This window comes from Cariama cristata, unplaced genomic scaffold (assembly GCF_000690535.1).
Source record: "Cariama cristata isolate BGI_N322 unplaced genomic scaffold, ASM69053v1 scaffold2870, whole genome shotgun sequence".
NCBI classification, from domain to species: Eukaryota; Metazoa; Chordata; class Aves; order Cariamiformes; family Cariamidae; genus Cariama; species Cariama cristata.
Genome location: NW_009596173.1, coordinates 24,059 through 43,830, shown reverse-complemented (window position 1 = coordinate 43,830; position 19,772 = coordinate 24,059). Strand labels below are relative to the sequence as shown.

Here is a 19,772-nt window from a genome sequence, read left to right as displayed (position 1 = left end):
CGGCTGCCCGCGCCGAGCCGAGAGCCGTGGCCAGCCTGGGGCCTGCTCCAGGTGATGGCCAAAACTTGGCCCCCAGGAACCGAAGAAAAGAGGACACTGTGCCGGCTAGCACCGATGGAGCTGGTAGTGTAACTGGTTTCTGTAAGCGAAGGCAGCAGCTAAGCCCCCTCCCAAATATAGGATAGTATTTAATCTTTCTTACCAGCATCTTTTGCTGCACCTTCAGCCTGTTCCTTCAGTCCCTGGAAGTTTTTACCCGACATCATGGCTTCTGACACCTGTTAACACTCCCCTGCTTCAATAAAATCAAGCGCCTGGCGATGTATGGCACACTATGTGAGGGGTGTCCTGACACGTCCTGGTTTTATATGTGTGCCAGGAGACACGCTGATGCTTTTGGGGGTGATTGGTACACTGGGTGGAGTTTGAATGTGAGGAATGAGAGCTGAGAATACACACAGAAAAGCATTTTATTTATCCTCCCCACTGAGAGGGTGTGCCTGGGTAGAGATTTCTGCTTCATCGCACTGTCTTTGTTTATGAGTTTGTCTTTTTTTTAAAATCAAAACCACAAAAAAACCTGTTCTACCCTCACAGACAGAGAAAACCCACTGAACTGAGCTTTTTATAAAGTGCTGGGAAACTACTGAGGTAGCAGTGCCTGGGCATGGCCAACTTCCGTCCCTGCCGGGCTGGCTTCTGTCTCCTTCCTTCATCCCCTGAGCCAAACCGCTTGAGAACAGAAACCAGCCCAAATTTCTTTCAGTTTTGAGCTGTTTTACTCACAATCCCCTTTTCTAGTCAGGTGGGATACTGTTAGATAGCGAGCGTCGTCATTTACATGGATTTTTATAAGAAACTGCTAATCTGGTCATCTTTCCAGTTGCCTGCTCAAGCTGGATTGCAAAAGCCCATCATCACTGAAGGCCTTGCCTGGGTTAGGCAGGTAACCAGTGCCAGCGCTAGCAGTTCTCAAGGGAAGGGGAAAAAAGAAGCCAAATTACCAAAACCACCTTTTCATAGTGTGGCTTTGTAGTATGGATTTTGTTAATGCAGAAATAATATTTAAAACAATTTCCTTAGCTAGCATCACTACATTAATAAAAGTTCCTGGCTTTAACCTCTGGCATTTCACAGGTTTCCATTAGCCTTTGGAATTTATGTTTTCTGCCACCAATCCTCAGTACAGTGAAATTTTGTATAAATAAACAGAGGTGGGGGCCAAAGGGCTTACTGGCTTTGTGGGGCTCGGATTCCTCATCACCATTTTCCAGAGTGCAAAGCACCTCGGTTCAGATGTCCACACTCATACCCATATTCATCTTCCTCAGGAAAGCTCTGTGTTGAGAAATAGGCACAAGAACAAGATGCTGCGGATAAACTAGGGTGGGAAGTGACAGTTCTCATAAGTTTAGTGCTTCATTAGTACCCAAGTGAGGAAGAGTTGCAGAAAACAAGGTTAAATGCATTGCTCTGCGGCTCCCATTCAGCCTGTCACTTCAGAGAGCTCTTTTCAACTTTTGCACCGCTGGCACCGCTCATTTATTACTTCAGACAGCAATCCTCTTTCCCCCTCAACAGATCAATTAGCATTTTAATTACATATTCACATCAGGTATCTTTTTCAATTCCTCGCTAATTTCTTTTTCAGAATGAGTTCCTTGGATTTGCAAAAACTCAGATGAAAGACACCCAGTATTGTGGGGCTCTGGCATTTTTTGGACAAAACCACTAACAGAGACCTACTTCTCTTTCTCCCCCAAACCTGAGAACCTAGCAACAACAGAGCCCTAACAAACGGGCGGATTTCAGCTGTTCGCAGCCCCCATAGCCAGATCACCCCGATTAACAGAGATCTCCAGCACCCACCAGGCCCCTTGTCACCGCTGGGGAGAGGACGTGCCCAGGCTCTGGCAGCAGATACCTTCCAGCTGCCCTCCCAGCTCTTTTCTACAGCTGGAATTTCAGCTGACAGGCCCCGCTGATGCTGGCTGGGGCAGCCTGCCTGAAAGGGAGAACAGGAGGTTGCGAGAACACTTAAAATTTATGCACACTTACACTAGGCATTAAACATGCACCACATTACAGCAATATTTTAGAGACTCCTGAGCAGTTTAGGTAAATATTGCTCTCTAATTCTGCTCTGACACCTACCTAGATTACCCCACCTCCAACTATCATTCTTCCAAATGGAAATATTTGTCCGGCACTTTGGACGCAATATGGATGTCTGATCTGTGCCACTGCTTGCTTTAGCTCCTGCTCAAAACATTCAGTAGCATGAATTTGTGAGTAAAACCTACGCTACTGTCAGGATGGCAGCATGACTCCTCATCTAACGTAATCTAATCCTTAGCATTGATATCATTATCCTGATTCCAAGCAAAAAAAACCCAAACAACAAAACCAAAACCAAAACAACAAACCAAAGAAAGCAAATTACACTTACCTGGCAAAGTGACATGGTGTGATCATTATAATGCAGCCCAAAGTAGAGGGAAAAGGGACCTTTGGTATAGTGTGTATTTATCCCGTATAATGGGACAAATGCTCTGTGCATCAGGTGGCTCGCAGAATTACAAAACCACATCAGAAAATTAATGGAATATACTGTAGCATCTTTATTCATTTTGTGAGTTAAAATTAGATTTTTAAAGCTAACATGAAGCATTTTGAACAGATGTTAGATATAGAGCGCTCAGATATAAAAAGGATGATTGACCTGAGCAAAACTGAGGGTTTGAATTTCACCTGCTCAGAAATTTACAGCAATTTATACTGAAGTTTTCATTTTGTTCCGTTATGAATATTGAAACTACTAAGGTGGATTGGATCTATTCCTGCATTTTGTAAAAACCTATTTCTCGAAAGAATTTAACCTTCTCTTGGCCTCTAAAGAGAATAATATCATGAGAGAAACTGTTGAAAGCTTCTCCTGAGACAGACTGTTTAAGGAATAGTAAAAGTAAAATAGTAACTTATTTCTAATTATAGATCAATGAACTAAGCGAACTAACCACATGGCTTTAAATTCATTCCTGTCCTGGTCCAAGCTATAGGTCATCTGACTTACATTTCACAGTATGTATCTCCTGACACTAGGTACTCGTGGTGGGCTTCCACGGGTCTCTGACAAGTGTAATGGCAAGTGTCTGGGCTCACAACGTGCTGGATGCCCCACCTGCCATCAGCCTTTCCTGTGACTTTGGTGGGAGTTCAATGCACTTGTGGCTGCCCTGAGAAATGGGCGGCTATGTTTTCAAGAAAGTCAGCGTCCAAATGTGCGGTCTTCTGAAATGCTGTGTCTCCACTATCCCAAAAGCCTGGGTGAAAAAATGAGCAGTTTCTACTCCTGTTCCTCCCATGCATGGCCTCTTTCCAAATGAGTTTCCTGGTCTTTGATTGCATCATTCGGTGTGTCCTAAGGTCAAGTCAAACTGCCTACAGGTGGAAAGTTAGTTTGGACTTTTGCTCCATTCAGCTCTCAGTATCTGCTGAGTCTGCAGACAGGAATCCCGGTTAATGCCGGCTGGGGTAGGCACCACATGCCGAGGTGCCCCTGACATTTCAGGCTATTCCAAAAGTTACTCCACGCCGGGGCGCGTCGCTGACATTGCTTGGCCAGAACCGAGGTGTGAAAAACTGTCACCACCCCCAGCAGCGCTGACTGCTCACCTCCGATGGGTAACTTGTCTCACCGACACTCTTCTCCCATGCCCAATTCCTTGGGCTTTTTCTTCATATTCTGCAACTTCTCAGTCTGTTGCCTGTGATGAGCAGTTATTTGTGTTTGGGGGGAAAAAACCAAAACTGATTCCTTGAATGCTCAGAGGGCTCCATGACCCACGGCTCTGGAGCTAGTTGGCAACTCCAAACATGCAGCCCAATAGCTGTGAGCTAAATCTAAGGCACTGCAGGGAAATTAGAAATTGTTCTGGCTTCTTTTCCTTTCACACCTCTTCTGTGGCATCTTTGAGCACCCTCTCACATATCGGTAACATGAACCCTTCTATTTTTATTACCTGATGAAGGTGAGAAGTAATTGATCAGAGCTAGAGCTTATGTTGTACACATGAAAATGGGCAAAGGAGGTTAATTAAATGGGAAATGTTGAAATTTATTTGAATTTTGTTCAATTATAATTTTACCAAGGTTGGATTTTGTAGATAGGTATGGTTTCCATCAGCAATGTAAATGCAATGATGTGTGAGGGCTGAAAAGTTTTACACAGATCGTTCTTGAAGTTAATGAAGTGTGCAGCGTTCAATATCCACAGCTGCTAAAAGAGCCTGATATTAGTGTGGAAGGGATGTGATGTTTACGTCAATAAATATAATTGTTTAAGAAATAAAATCGTTTGCTCATAAAAAGATACAATTATCATAATTCATATGTTAGTCATTTAAAAGATCAAACTAAAGTTGTTCTAGTTAAGCTAAATTACCCCTTCAGTTCAAATATTGAAATACAGTTCTGGGAGAAAAGTAGGTCTAACTGATTCATCTTTTACACGGGTGGTAACATTCTCCCGAAATCACCAGTCACCTCTGCTTCAAAGCAGGAGATCAAAATAAGGTCAGTAGACATGGATTTCTTTACCTTATGATTTCTGAATCTTCAGCAACGTCTAGGTGAAGTGTCCAGTTTCTACTGTCTTCTGAAGCACTGAAAACTAAACCCATGCTTAAATACTGGGATTGTTGTGGAGTCTCGTGATACCCTGCAACTTCAGTACTAGGAAAGAAAAAACATTGTCTGGTCTTTAAATTAGAAGGGATAAAAAGATGAGAAATGCTTGACTACCACCTTGAGATCTGGCACAGGGCTAGGGAAACAAATAACGGGTCCTACTCCAAGAGCAGCTACGAAAGCTGAGGATGTCAGCTGAGATATAAGCCAAGGGTAACGCCTTCAGGAGAGCCTTTTATATTTTTCCAGGCTCTACCCTGCTGGCACGCAGCCGGGCTGCCCACTCCACCTGGGGCTCAGTGGGAGAGGAAAGGTGGGGAAGCAGAGATACTGCGCTTCCCTCCCTCCCACCCTGGGATCCACACAAAAAAGCGATGCCAAAGCTTGACAGAGCAACTTTGCGCTGCTAACAGACCTGTGCAGGCAGGGTCTTGTCTGACGTTTAGAAAGCTTAGTTTTAATCTGATTTTTTTTCCTGATACACTATTAACAGTATGGAGTATCTTCTTGTGATTTGGTAGGGTTTCAATGCATTTATGAAACAGTTAAGATATGTTCCAATAGAGAAAAAAGTGTCAAAGAGGTGAGAATCTGTGATTATATGTATTTTATGGAGGACAGTATTAAAAACAACAGCCCTTCAGTTTTTAATTGGGTGCTCTTTGAGTTCAGTTTTAGGACATGCATTATTCAGACACAAAACCAGGATGTTCAGATGAAGTGGGATTTTAAGAAGTGTATTATTACCTGATTTGCATTTGAACTAGTGGAATGCATGTTGAGATATTCTGGCGAGAGCCACTACTTTCTCTTCTGCATCCCAGACAAACATCTTTGAAAAATCAGGCCTTGAATGCCCTTTAGCCCTTGGCTAAAACATAATTGGGGGAGAGCTCTCAAAGGCTATGGACTGTATCGGAACAAATTACTTAATAAAGCTTAACTGCAGTTTTACATGGCATATAAGTTTTGCTGTTATAAGGGGGAAAAAAACCCCTGTTTTTCAGCATTTTGTTGGTCACTTGTATGGTAAAGTTGAGGCAACACTTGGTAGCGGCTGTTCCCGGCCCGTTGGCTCACCAGGAGGTCTGAGCACGAGCAGACAGACCCCTGCCGTCGGGGACAGACCATGACCCTGCTGCACCTGGCACCGAACACTCTCTCCTCACAGTGGGATTAAATTAACATCTTGCATGAGATTGGTATCGCACCAATGAGGTCCGCTTAAATAATTCACAGCGTGAGATCTGTAAAAGAAACTCTTGACGGCCCAGAGCAAGACCTGTCAGCAAAAACTGATTTTGCTGGCGTTTGCCTCTGTCAGCTTTTACCTGGGGCAGAGGGATTCCCAGCACTTCCCTTGCAAAAGCATCTTCTGCTGTGAGATGTTTCTTGAGGCATCGCCTTCATCCTTCCATTTTTCAGTTTCCTTCCATCACCTCTCGTTACGCTTGTCTGAATACTCATTAAAAGTACAGACTTCTTTTCTGTGCGACGAACCAAACAGACATACAACAACGTTTAATTCAATAATTAATAGATTATCTTTTGGCTCTTTTATGACAGACCCTTCTACTTCAGGAGAAACAAGTGTTCACCTTTCTTACCTCTGACAAAGGCCGCTCAGACTGGCACTTCTGCTCTCCCTGGCTGGACAGCAGCCGGGCTGGGGAGGGGATGGGGAGGAATCAGGGGCTCGCTGAGCCATTGCATGGGCACAGCACTACCCTGTTCCCGCTCGCTGATGCAGGATGCTCACGTGGGAGGAAACCACATGTCCTGATCTCTGTCTTTAAGGCTTGTGATTGTCTTGTGCAAGATGCATAAACACTTCTCCGAGTTCTGACCTCAGCCAGACTAGACCAGCCCTAGGTAGGGGCTATGGCAGGGAAGCGCTAAACCCCCGTCCAGCCTGGGCACAAAACAGTGCTCAGTGATGCAGGCAAGCGCAGAGGCAGATCTTTAGGAAATATTCAGACACTTTGGGTGCCCACAGCAGTGCTTTTAGGCTCACAGTTCCACATATAGGTGTGTAAATACCAGCTAAATCCTTTCCTTCCCACAGCATATTGATGTGGAGTGCTGCAAGCCCCTCTCCTAAGCAGCTGTGTAGCTCAGTACCGCAGAGCAGTGTGCCTGCCCGCTTAGCTCAGCAATTATCATTCTCTCCTGGTTTAAGTTCTTTTGAACCAGGGGCAAAGCCTGCTTGAGAGACGGACATTCGGGGAGCAGCTTACTCCTTGCTGGAGTTACAGCCTGGCCCAGCCGACACCTGCCCTGCCTCCCAGACATGCCGTAGCTAGGGAAGGCGCTCACCTCCTCTTTCCCCCTGGCTGGCAGAACACCCCCATAAAGCAAAGCTTTGGCGCAGAAGGATTTTTCCCCTTCTCTCTCTAGCGAGCGCTAAGAATAGGCTCCAGCCTCCTGCTGCTGGGCATGAATATCACGGCCCTTTATGCCCCCTTACCTTGGCCTCAATTTTAGTTATTCTGTTTAATTGGCAAGTTCTGCAGATGTTTTGCAGGGCATCAGAAAAGAGTATGCACATATCGGATATCAGTTCCTTTGAAGGACCTTGTTATCTCTGCTAGGGCTCATTTGTTCCCTTTCCTTGTTGGGATCAAACATCCATTCTGGATGGAAATCCTGTGGTCTCTGCAAGGCAAAGTTTTACACGTATCGTTAATGTGGGAGAGAGGCTGATATTCCACTTGCTAGATCCTTCCGTGCTACAGCAAGTCTCTCCTGTAATACCTCCCGTAGTCATCACCATTATGCACCTTAATGAAGATTAGCAGTCTGATTCTGAAGCAGCTTAAACTTCTACAGTTTACATGGGCTTCTTGTGGATTCATGGGTGCTCTGCCTGTAGGTGAATAAAAGACCTCATTTTTAGATCCATACTTACTGACATGCTTTAAACTCACCCTTCATTATTTACAGCGATGAACTTGTAGCAACATTTTCCCGTTCTCCATGCTTGTGAACGCTGAAGGTCTCTACTGCTCTCCGTCAGTGGCTTTTCTGCAGACTGACAGGCTGCCGTAACCGATACCAGCCCTGGCGTTCACATTTCCCAGTAATTCTCCTTTGGCACCTGTTACCGGACTCACGCATTTCACAGCAATCCTGCCCGCCCCTGCCAGCAGTAATGCAGTTCTGATCTAACAGGTCAGTGCCCATCACGTTTCTTGAATTACCTTCTAGCCGCTCCTTACACCCAGATGTCAGGGTAGAGTTTTCAAGCTCTGGTGTAAGCAGAATAAACAGCAAAGAACAAATGCTAACTGAGTTCAACGTGACTTTCATGTCCCTTTAAAAACCTCCTTTTCTCCAAATTCCACCCCTGTACTCTCTCTTAAACATAGGGGAGTATTTAAAAAGTGAAATCTCTGTTTTTCAGCCCTGAGAGTCAGAAAGCTGGCCTACCTATGCTATTGACTTCAGAAATACAACTTTTCATTATTCCCCATCTTTTACATCATGATCAAGGCCCTTATGCTCCTGAGATCCTTGTCTTTTGTACCATACTTTTACAGGAATTGTTCATCAGTTTGGAAGGATCAACATCTGAAACGTGCGAATAAAACTGCCAAAACAAAAAACTTGTTCAAACACTTTTTTATTAGTTAAAAAAAATGTTTCCACGATAGCTAGAGATCCCAAGCGCCAGTGCAGATGGACGTGAGACTCAGATCAGTGAGTCCGACCAAAACACGCCAAGCGAGCAGGTCGGAAAGCCGTGAGGGAAGTGGAGAGGGAGACACACACCCTGGTACACGCCTGCATTTTACTTACAATCAGAGGAGTCTGGTTTACATATATTGTACGATTGGTTTATGAGGCAAGTGCAAGACTACAGAGCTGAATGCAGTTAGTCTATGGAGAGCGGGATTTTCCTGTTGTAGTGTCAGCTAATATTTCCATGTATGCTCTTGGAATGCGCTCTTTTGAGCTAGAAGTCCCTGAGTTGATTAATTGCCTTCATTTTCACCCTGTGAGAGAAGACAGACAGGAAAATGGTCAAATATTTCTGTAGCAGGGCTCATTTTTGGGACTGGCAGCAGGGGGGTGGCTGGCGGAGGGTGGTAGGTGCAAGCTGAGACTTTTGGGAGCTTCAGGCACCGTGAAAACAGCCTGAGCTTCAGAGAAGCTGAAAACTGGGGAGTTTGGGTGCATGCAGTACTGCGGGGCTTGTGGAGTGGGCAGCCAAAGGCCTTAGGACCAAAATCATAAAGGAAATACCACGTGAGAAGCATTTGTCCCTTTAAAGCATCCATCTTGGACAGTAAGAGGTTGTCTTCCCTTGTTCAAGAGCTGAAATTAGCCCAGAGACTGACGTTTGACCCAGGGCTTCAAAAGGACATTGCAGGTAGAATAGTTCAAAAAAGAACTAAGTTAAATACAGAAAAATCTATAGAAAAATCTAACTTCTTATCTAACTTTTTTCTAAAGCACAGCTGCAACCAGGAAAAAGCTATTCCATGTGATGATAAAAGCATAGGAAAGCATTAACTATTATATGTACATTTAGACCTCAAAACAGCCCAAATCAGGCAGCCGTTTACAATCTGTCCAATCTGTCACTCATGGCAAATTCTTGGTCCCAAAAAAGGAAGTGACAAGAGCGAGAACCGGCGAGCTCAGGTTTTTGTCAAACAACTCACAAAAGAGGGAATACTGACAGGCTCCACGCGCGGCAGATTTATAAGCACAGAAAGCAAAGGTAAGATTGTCCTGGGGAACACCAGTAACCCAGAAAAAGGCCACGTGCGTTCTTGAGAGCCCGGGGACAGCGGGAACGTCAGGGCCGTGGCATCACCTTACCTCTCCGCCGCCGCCTGCACTTGCTGCCGGGGCCCCCTCTCCCGCCGCCCCCGGCTGCTGGGGCGTCTGCGGCGCAGCCAGGTCCTCCTGCCAAGTCACAAGGGAGATGTTTGTTCTCACCGCTGCTGCAGAGTCAGCGCCCTAATCTTAGACAGACTGTTTGAGCAGACTCTGCGAAATGGGGTTGAGCATTACACAGGCGAAGGAAATACTGCATTTAATAGATGGCAAATATTGCTCGAAATCCATTTTCTGTGCAGCTCGTTAGAGCACATGTCTACGATAAAGAAATTCAATTTCTTACAGCCTGGTTTAGGGTCTTTTTCATACAGAAAATCAGTTCTTTTTCTGAAGTTTTCTTTCCTGTCACCGAGACCAGAGTTTTGACTCCTTCAGTGTGAAGAAGTTTGAGAGGAACAAATAAATTTACCTAGAGTAAGACAGACTATGCCTAGCCTTTCCCACATTATCTTACTTACCCTAAGCACTCGTTACATAGAGTAATACTAATTTCAGATATAGCAGTATTGTGGTGGCATTAATGTCATGCCTCAGACAAAATGTCATTATCAAAGGACAAGCTTTTCTCTGTGTTTGAAGCCCAAGCATTTTCCTAAGCACTTCAGGCTCTTCTAGCTACTTGCCCACATCTTTCAGCTACCTTCCTGTTCAAAGAAGACAAGACTGTATTACCAGGCAATTACTTTAAACATGATCGGACCAGACGGGAAGAGAAAACAAAAATCCTGACCATACTGGATGTGCGCAGGGGATGGACAGAAAGCAGAAACGCACCTTTGTGGAATCAGTCAGTAAGAGCAGGGGGAAGCAGAAATAGCAGGACCTCTATAGTCCAGCCCCAAATCACCAGGGAACTCTGCTAAAATTACAAAACTTCTCTCTTCCCTTTGAGCACACGTGCCCAGCAGTACCTCTGAATTTCCACTCTCTTTTCCCACACAACGTCAGGGGCACCACAGAAGGAACTTGAGACTTATACATTACGTAAAGCCAAAGTCAATTTCGCATGGAAGGGAGGTATATAATTTGAATTTAAGTATTTTTGAAACATGAGGTCACCACTTTCCTTGGTGTCACTGTTGATGGAGTGCAAATCAAATGTCCCTGTCAAACCTGCTGTAAACAGAACTTTACACTTTATGTGTTTTAGGGGACTCCACTCTTCATTTTCACACCTGTCCTTATTTTCCTGTTCAGTCACAACTGTTGTCGTCAGTAGGAGAACACCCTTGCTGCTTTTGTGACTGAATTAGGGAAGCAGAAGTGATGTGAAATAAAAAGGAAAAAAGAGGCATATTTCAGAGTTACAGAGATATAAGGCAGATCCCATGAAAATTTAAGCTGGAAATTGGACTTCAGATCCATTTTTGGCAGGAAGGGGAGCAGGGAGATGGAAGCACCACAGCCTGGTTGTCCTGCCACAGGCTTCCTGCTTTCCACAAGCTGCCGTAAGAGATCAATCCACCGAAGAAAGAAAATGGCCAAAATAGGAGCCGCAGCCCAGTACTGACGTCTGTTGCAGCTCCAGGCCTTCCCCTCTGAGGGTCAATCAGTCTGTTTACAGAGAGTGCCGTGCACTGGGAGTGTCTCCATATGAAAGGCACACTGTGATTATTTTTTTTTCCCTTTTGTAAGAAACATACCCTTAATTTGCATCGTGTTGTTGGCTGAAACGATTCTTGCTAGCAGCAGCCTGATCTGTGATAAGTAAGCCCAGGTAACCTAATGACACCAAATTGTGCACACCACGGAGACCAGTTTGTGGTCTCCGGTTCCTGGCACAGCAGGGACCCGAGGCTGCTGGGGGAGCCACTTCTCCACAGCCTTTCCGAAAAGAGTGAGCCCTCCCGTTGTCAGCAAACAGAGCTCACTACTCTCAATTTATGGAGGCTGATCCGGCCTCAGGATCCAGTCTGTCGCTTTAAAACACTTTACATGCATATAGGGCCACATAAAAAGGACTGCACCATATAACTCAACAGTGCGCATTAGGTCAAGGCGGGTGAATAACCTCAAATTGTATTTTGAAGCTTTACAAGCAGTTTTTTTGACTGTTAGGTGGGAAGAAAAGAAACCTGCAATGCAAGCCAATGACAACAGCTGCAACAGCAGGCGCTCCGTAGGTTTTTTTGCAGGTGGGGTTACCAGCTGCTGTGTGAAATCGTGAAGGTGAATCAAAGGCGGCTGCAGAAGGCACTGAACCATGCTGGAAAAACTGGGGGACATCTCATAGGCACACAAGGACAAGTGCAGCGCACCCCATCTTTCTACAGGGCATGACCACCTACTCTTCCTGCAGGCAGGGAGCTCAGCTCTGGTAGACGTGGAAACAGCCGCGGAAAAGGGGATCCCTTCCTGAGGGCACTGCATCTGAGCGCGACGGGTGGGCTGAAGAACGCCTGTTCAGCTATTGTGCTGCTGCTTATTATATCCCTTAAATCATGCTCTCTGCCAAGACGCTGCTCCAGAAGGATACAAGTGACTCATCCATCTATTTTTAGAAAGGGAAGCAACCATGTTTCTGGAGAGTGTTTCTAAACTGTGGTGGAGGAACCAGCACAATCGCAGGATGAAGAGGTGTCAGGCTGTGTTAGGGATGTTGCCTCACAGCCCTTTTTCTCACGCGCTCCCCACCCTGCCCAGAATAGCCAGCATGAGATGAGGAAGGGCTGCATTCTTCAGCTGGGCGTTAGCTGGCTGGGGATGTCGGTGACTGGTCAGGAAAACGATGTACAGAGAAGGAGCGTGTGATGCAAGGGTCTTCACTTTGGGTAAAGAGCCAGAAGTTCCTGGGTACCAACCCCAGCTGTGGCAGTGACTCACAGCGTGCTGCTGGGCAAGAAAGCACAGGTGAAAATCCAGCTTCTCTGGAGGTCAGCAAGAACTCTGCCGTTCCTTTCAGTGTACATCTCCTCATTAAAAGGGATAACATTTTCTAAGGGAAAGGCATGTTGCAACCACAAAGTAATTAGTAATGCTCCTCTTGCTCTTAAATGGCAAGCAGATTTTTTTTCCCTCAGAAATTATGTATTGCCTTAGAAAAACTATTTAAAAGAAAAATAAAAAAAAATATTTAAAAAAAAAAAAAAAAAAAATATTTAGTTTGTTTCAGGCTGTTTTTTTTTTTTTTTTTTTTTGGGGGGGGGGTTGAAATTTTTTGGCTAGAGAAGAGAGAAAAATGAAGTAGTTTAACATAATAGTTAAGTGGAACACAAGACCTTAGAATTCATTACAGTAATACTATACAAGTTTTAAAATAGTTATATACATATAAATATATTCCTGTATGGAATATATACACTATAGGATATTTATATATATAAAGTACAATATTTCACTAAGGTTATGAAACATAGTTACATGATCAGATATCACTAATGAAAAACTCAACAAATTAGGACCTGCCATTTATAAATATATTCCTGCACAATGTTTAGCGGTCTTAAATAGGGCGTACTATAGGCTCCTGCGTTCATATATTTTAATATGTTTTTTAGAAACAGATTTTAAAAGTCCATGGATTTAAAAAAAAATTTACAATTTGATTCTTCAGATTTCTCTGTTTCACAGGTTCTAAGAAATTCTGTTTTTCAGCTCAGCAGCTGTGTTGCGTGTTCTGCTGGTTGAGTCCATACATGAAATGGAATTTATATTTTAATCCATGTTATGTTATAGGCCAGTGTTGGTTTTTTTTTGCCATCCTCAAAAGTTCTGAGATAAACATTATCAAGATTATCTTTCTTACCCAAAGGAGAAAGCGTGCAGAGTCTAAATGTTGGATGCTGAAATGTTACTCATCAAAAACTCAACAAATTCAGTGGCAAGCAAGATTTCTTTAATTATTATTATTTTAAGGCTGTAAAATCAGAGAGGTTCACTGGCAACCTAATCTGCTACAAATTTAACAGTTTGCAATGGGACATCAGTTGCATAAGGCAGAGAAAGGTTCAAGCTCCTGTAGTGCTCCTGACCTTGGGGGTTGGAGCAAAAGCAATGCTGCTTGGCAGTATCCCCAAACCACTCCCTTGTAAACCCTCGGGCAACCTGACAGGTCCTATGGACGGGCTCTCCTGGGTGGGTTTTGGGCTGAATGTGCTCAGAGTGACGCTGACAGCTCTGACTAAGAGGTCAACTCCTGAATAAAGTGAGTGGACCCACTGACAGGACAGACAGACAGGCGTGCAGGATTCCTGTCTAACCCTATGCATCCAGGTAGACTCTTGGGGTAGCTTTGTTTTCATCCTGCTCATAGCCAGACTCTTCTAGGGTTTCCTGGGGCTGCTTATACAAATAAAACATATTTAATAATGTTTACATTATTATCCTACAGGATCACTGGGGCACAGCCTTTAGCCGTGAAACGCACACACAGTCTTGTAGACTTCAAGGCTTTGCCAGTGCCACTAACTTAGCTATTCCGCATGTGAAAAACGCACGCCTAGGTGCGCTGATGAGACCGAGAGGGAAGCACGGAAAAAGTACCCGTAGGCAGAGTACCCCACACCACACTGCTTTTGCAGTCTCCCCTGCTCCGTGGGACACTGAAGGATACCACCGGGATGCATCACTGCACCAGTGAAGTACACTGAAGCTTGAATACAAAGGATGAAGCTTGAATACAAAAGGGAAGAGTTTTGACCATTTATTCTACTTAATTCTAAGGTAGTTTGGCTGTTGATTTCCCTGTTCCTCCTGCTTGGCAGCTCTGCCCTCGGTGGCTTCTCTGATGCCCTTGGTTGCTCTCTCCTAGTGGCACTCGCCCTGCCCAAACTAACTTAAGTAGAGAGGTCGCTCATCAGTTTCTGCTTCTAATTCCTTCGGTGTGACTGTCTTAGCGTCGGTGGCGTCGCAGGGTTTAAGTCAACAGAATTAAGGGCATGAACGTCAACCATTCATATTCAAAACATGCAGTTGTTATGAAAGCGATAAGCTGCAGCACAGGTGTGGTACACGTGCGCTAGATCAAGCGCAGAGAGAAATGATGTGATCCAACAAACACGCCCAGCAGTTGCACATAACTGACAACGGCTCAAATAATTAATGGAGTGAAATAAAAAAAAGATCAAACCCAATTCAAAAGGACAGAGCCATGAACTGACAACTAAACCATATAAAAACTGACAGGACAAATAGATCTAAAGGGAAGATCTAGGTGGAGGGCGTAGGGAAGCATCAGCTACTGAGGAAAGTCCTCCAGTCCCTGAGGGATGCTTTGCGAGTGTGTGTGTGTCCGTGCTCGCATATGTACGTACGTGCGTGTGTTCCCAACCACGTGGTGTCTGCAATGCAGCAAACATTGTGCTGTGTCATGCGGATGAAGAATTAATCCTCTTCTAAGACAGGGGCATTTAGTGGATGGTTATCTCACTGAAATCCCTTAATGTCCTCCCCAGGGACTAGGATGGGTGCAGAGCCACAGACACAACACATTATTGATGGGTGTCATTCCTTTCCTTATTGGAAAAATTGTGGAGGATTGATAATCTTTGAATTTACATATTTTTTAGTTGATACTTAAAAACACCTCCAAATCAGTCAATGCTTTCTTGTTCTCAGTTGGCAGTGACCAAGCCAGTGCCAAAGCCCTACTAGACGATGCCAATGCTAATCGAGGTTGCTCTCATCTGGTGCTTGGTACCCCTCCACAGGTGTAGAGTTATTTCAGCCCTGTTTCCTTCTGCCTGGCTCCGAGTGCTCCCACCGAGGACAGCAAGGAGCAGCGGACTGCCAACCGCCCCACATGTGTCCACTTTTCAGTGCCTGCCATGTTCTGCAAAGGGCTGAATTCTTCCCCACGGCCAAAGTTGCCACCTGATACACCCACAGAGCTCACCCACCCCGCAGCTGCTGCCCTGAGCAAAACTTAATCCAGAATCCCTAGAGTTCCCCACTCCTTGCTAGTATGTGCCTGTCACTGATCTCAGCTGTCAAACTCACAGATTAAATGTCAGCAAGCTCTCCGTAATTGATATCAATACTGGGAACGCTCAGCTGGGGACATGCCTCCTAGGCCACTTGACTCCCCAGGTTCGAGTCATCCCGTGGCACTGCTCAGTGCCGTGCATTCGCTCAGATCCCTGGTGCTTTGAACAACCCCTCTGTAAATTCTGCGGAGAACAACGCTGGCGATAGTCGAAAGCAGAAATAAGACGTTAGCAACTGCTCTTTGCAATTAGAAAGAAGGAGGATGGGATGGAGCATGAACGAGTCTGAGGACTGGATGTAACAGCTCTCTCAAGCTTCAAGGGCTGAAACGCTTGTGTACAATTCAGGATCGCAAGATTATGACAGTAGGCATTTATTTTTTAAACATCTAACTGCTATACCTTATCACTCTTCTTAGTGTATCTCCAGTGGGTCTCTCACACGCATTACCATGCCCAGTGCTGCTCTTGGCAGCATCTGGCTGTATTTCCATTAGCAAACTGTTCAGCACAATAGGAGCAGGTCTGGAGAGAAAACAGCTGGTGCCGAAAGCCCAGCACTACTGCGCCGGAGCAGCTCCACCTTCATGGCAATTAACCATTAGCAGCTGGGGTGCACCTGGTGGGCATATGGAGCTCAATCTTCAGTGTCATTGCTATCCAAAAGTTGTCTAGCAGATGCAACTGAAGTATGGTGAGTGAGGATGACTAAAAGATTTGCACTCCTAATCTAAGCTGAACGAAACCAGTAGATGAGCCCTCTCTTTCACAGAAACAAATATTTTTCCTGAATGTCTTTCTCCTGTGACTTATTTTGTCGTTTCTCCTCCCATTTTCATTCTGCTGCCCACCTCTGCTATGTGGCATCACACCATGATAATGTATCCAAAGCAGTTTCCTGGCTCCCTCATTTAGTCTGCCCTTTGGCATGTGACCCATCCCACTTTTTTATTCCTTGATCAATCCCTGTTTTAACTCTAAGCAGGCAGACATCAACAGAAGATGCCAGAATGACAGTTCAGATGCTTAATGCTTTAACCCTCTGGAAAACTCACAGCTTTTGTATATTGCCTGCAGGCTGCATAACCCAGAACCATTACTACGGTGAAGGAATCGCTGATTTTCTAAGCAACTACCCGCCCAAGGATGGAAACAGATAACGTCGGCCGGTTTGACCTCTGAAATTAACACCTGTAAGTTGTAGTTCATCAGTCTTCGAGGGGGGGCTCTCACTTAGGATGAAAGGGGAAGAGGATTGCTGCTGCTCAGTCCTTGCCAGCAGAAGGGGAGGCAGTTTGGTATCTGCAGGACAGGTTCCTACCATCAGCAAATTCCTAGCTCTCCTGGGCCAACCACCCCGCGCCCGGGCAGTCAAAAGGTAGGAGGGGGTACTCTGGCCCCATGGGATTCGGAATCACTGTTTGCACTCCTGCAGCCTAACTGCTGTTCCCTGTGGAAATAGAGATTAATCTTATCCCAAGGGCTTAGCAGAACTTCTGTATCTGCCCTTTTCGCATGCTTTCAGGAGGACATTTTGCGTCACTCGTAGCTGCTGTTCCCCTCTTTTGTTAGGTTATTCTCTCAGGATTTATATAGTGTGTAGAAGTTTCACATCACAATGTGTTTACATGCAAGTCAGGAAATTCATCAGCCGACTGTCTGAACAATTAAAACAATTTTGGCCAGCCTTGCTTTGCTTTGATTCTGGGTTTGGGTTTGTGGTGACTCATCTAGCTCACGTTGCTGTCAAGGCCGGTGATCACAGCTCTCTGAAGAGGGGAAACGTAGCTGGGCTTACTAAAGAGCTGCCAAATATTAGCCTCATGCACCGTACAAATAGTTGCTGTTTGTTACCACCCGGCGAAAGCATCTTCTCTAATGATCAACTTTGCCTTCCTCTAGGGAGCTGTTCTGGTCCTTCACACGACCCTTAATCCCCCCACTTGAAGCAGCCCAGTTTGTCAAATTAGGCTGTAGGACAGAAGACGCCTTGTCTGAATCTGGCTTAACCCATGCACAGTTTGGGTCACACGGCCTGGATCAACAAGGGCTTGGCTGTTGTCAAACTCAGCACAGAGCAGGGCAGGAGGGTCAGGCTCTCTGCCAGGACCAGCCTTTGCCCAAATTGCTGCTGCCCTCTGCTGCCTGCCGAGCTGCTGGAGCCAAGGCCAAGGCCAATGCCAAGGCCGCCTCTTCCACCGGCACCGGCCAGGTGCGAGGGCAAGCGCTGAGCTCTCGCTCCTTCACACCCCGCACATCCCAGAGCTCTGACTCTGGCCAGATGCTCACTGCAGCCTGGCTGCCTTTCTACTCAAATCCCTAGGAAAAAATGTTTTTCTACATTTGTAAGAAAACGGGGAGCCAGACTCTTGCCAGCGGTGCCCACTGACAGGGCAAGAGGCGACGGGCACCAATTAACTAACGTGTCCGTCTGTACACAAGAAAACATTTCTTTTTTTCCTGTGAGGGTGGTCAAACACTGGCACAGGTTGCCCAGGGATATTGTGGAGTCTCCACCCATGGAGATATTCAAAACCCAACTGGACATAGTCCCAGGCAACCTGCTCTCATTGACCCTAAGGGGGTTGGACTAGATGATCTCAAGTGGTCCCTCCCAAACTAAATGATTCTTTGATTATATTAGGCATTATACAATAATATTAAGCATTATTTAAAGGCAGATATTGCTGAAAACTTCTCATTGAATAAGTAAAGCCACCAACTGTAAATATTTGCAGATATTTTAAGTGTAGTCCAAAGATGACTCTTCTGTCTTGCACATCACCGAAGAAACAAACATACCTTTTTTACAACTCCTGTAGTGGCCACGATGGTCTCTGCTCCTTCTACAGTCTTGTTTGCCACTGTGTTCACACTGGCTACTACAGCTTCTCCCACCACATTGGCCTGCTCTTTGGTCTTCTCAGCAACTGGGATTTCAACAAAAGCAGAAAGTCAATAAGCTAGGCACTGCCAGAAGGCTCCCAAATTCACTGGGACAATAAAACGATTGCATCGAGGTAGGAGAAGAAATCAGACTTGATACAGTCCTTAGTTTGCTTTTTTACGGGGTTGTGCTGGGCTCTTGACACCAGCTGGTTTTTTACGTCTGAATTTATATCACGTACGTGAGGGTTTTGTCTGATTCAAAATGATGCCAGGAGAGCAGCACTGCAGCCTGTCAGTCTTTGTGGGCAACAGGAGAATGAAAAATCCACTGTAAGACGCTAAGAGACAATTGTGCAAATAAGGTATTTTGCATTGCAGTCTGCGTATGATTTCTCTGTGGGTACCTTCTGTTTGATTTAATACACCTGGGTAGAAAAAAAACCCTAATTGTCATAAAATTCTCTAGGGAAAGGATCCATCCCTCTCTCTTCAAGGCAGTCCAGACGGCTGCCCTGCCTTGGAGCTTGCAATACCCAGAAGGATCCCTTAGGGTCCCTGACTCCATGACTGCCTGACAGGAGTCTCCCAAAGACCACAGTTTTGGCTCGACAGGGTCTAGTGCAAGTAAATCCTCTCTACATGCCAGGCAGCATCCTTGACATTGTGAGATGTCTAAATTGCTCTGAATCATCCGAGTCTGCCAAGTAACATTTGTTAGATTTTTTTGACCTGCTCTACTGATTAAATATTTTCTCCCATCTAAGTGCACTGCAAATGCCAGACCCTAAACCATCGCTCCTGGCAAGCATCCTCCATTTGTCAAATGGAAGGTCAAGCAGATCACTGGTATCCCCCAGAGACCTTCCATTCGGCAGGAGCAATGGCCTTATCAAGAAGTCCAGCAACACATGACAGATTTCCACATCTCTCTCGGGGCTGTGCTCTTACCTGAGGTCACACTTTGCACTACGCCTTCCTTGGTTTTGGTACCTGTGAAAGGAAACACACGGTCCATCAGTGCTACCCAGCAGAGAACCCCCTGGTTTCTGGACACAGACGGCTTTCTGTTCTTGCGGGGTGCAGTGGGCAGCTGTGGTGCTGCTGACACCTCCTGCTAAGACACAAGACATTTGTAGAGCCGGCAGAAGAGACCAGCTTCCTTCCCCAATAAAGTCAATGAGAACCTTCGTGTCGGGAGTTGGATAATTCAAGTGCAAATTGTCTGGAGACGCCTAGGCCTGAAAAAAATCTTGATTATACCGTGCTGAAGTATGAAAAATTGTCCCCAGAATATTTCCAAAATGAAATGGAGGTAAATCAATGTTAAGCTAGTTGTAAAAATGAATGTATATTAAGTCACGTGGCAAAACCTCACTGACTTCAGTCTTTCAAGACAAGGAGTCACATCCGTGACTCTCCTCT

The 19,772-nt window shown here is 45.4% G+C and overlaps 2 protein-coding genes across 2 annotated transcripts in view; both read right to left on the bottom strand.

Annotated features, from left to right (window-relative positions):
* The window catches only part of ADIRF (adipogenesis regulatory factor), a 2,711-nt gene extending 2,448 nt beyond the window's left edge, over positions 1–263 (bottom strand). The window contains exon 1 of the mRNA XM_009704793.1: positions 203–263. Coding sequence (XP_009703095.1) covers positions 203–263 — 61 coding nt within the window. The remainder of the gene's footprint in view (positions 1–202) is intronic.
* Positions 264–8,295: 8,032 nt separating this feature from the next.
* SNCG (synuclein, gamma (breast cancer-specific protein 1)) overlaps positions 8,296–19,772 on the bottom strand; it is a 16,498-nt gene continuing 5,021 nt past the window's right edge. Inside the window, exons 2-5 of the mRNA XM_009704782.1 lie at positions 19,299–19,340; positions 18,264–18,391; positions 9,517–9,603; positions 8,296–8,684 (exon numbers count right to left, since the gene is read on the bottom strand). Coding sequence (XP_009703084.1) covers positions 8,664–8,684; positions 9,517–9,603; positions 18,264–18,391; positions 19,299–19,340 — 278 coding nt within the window. The 3' untranslated portion in view covers positions 8,296–8,663. The remainder of the gene's footprint in view (positions 8,685–9,516; positions 9,604–18,263; positions 18,392–19,298; positions 19,341–19,772) is intronic.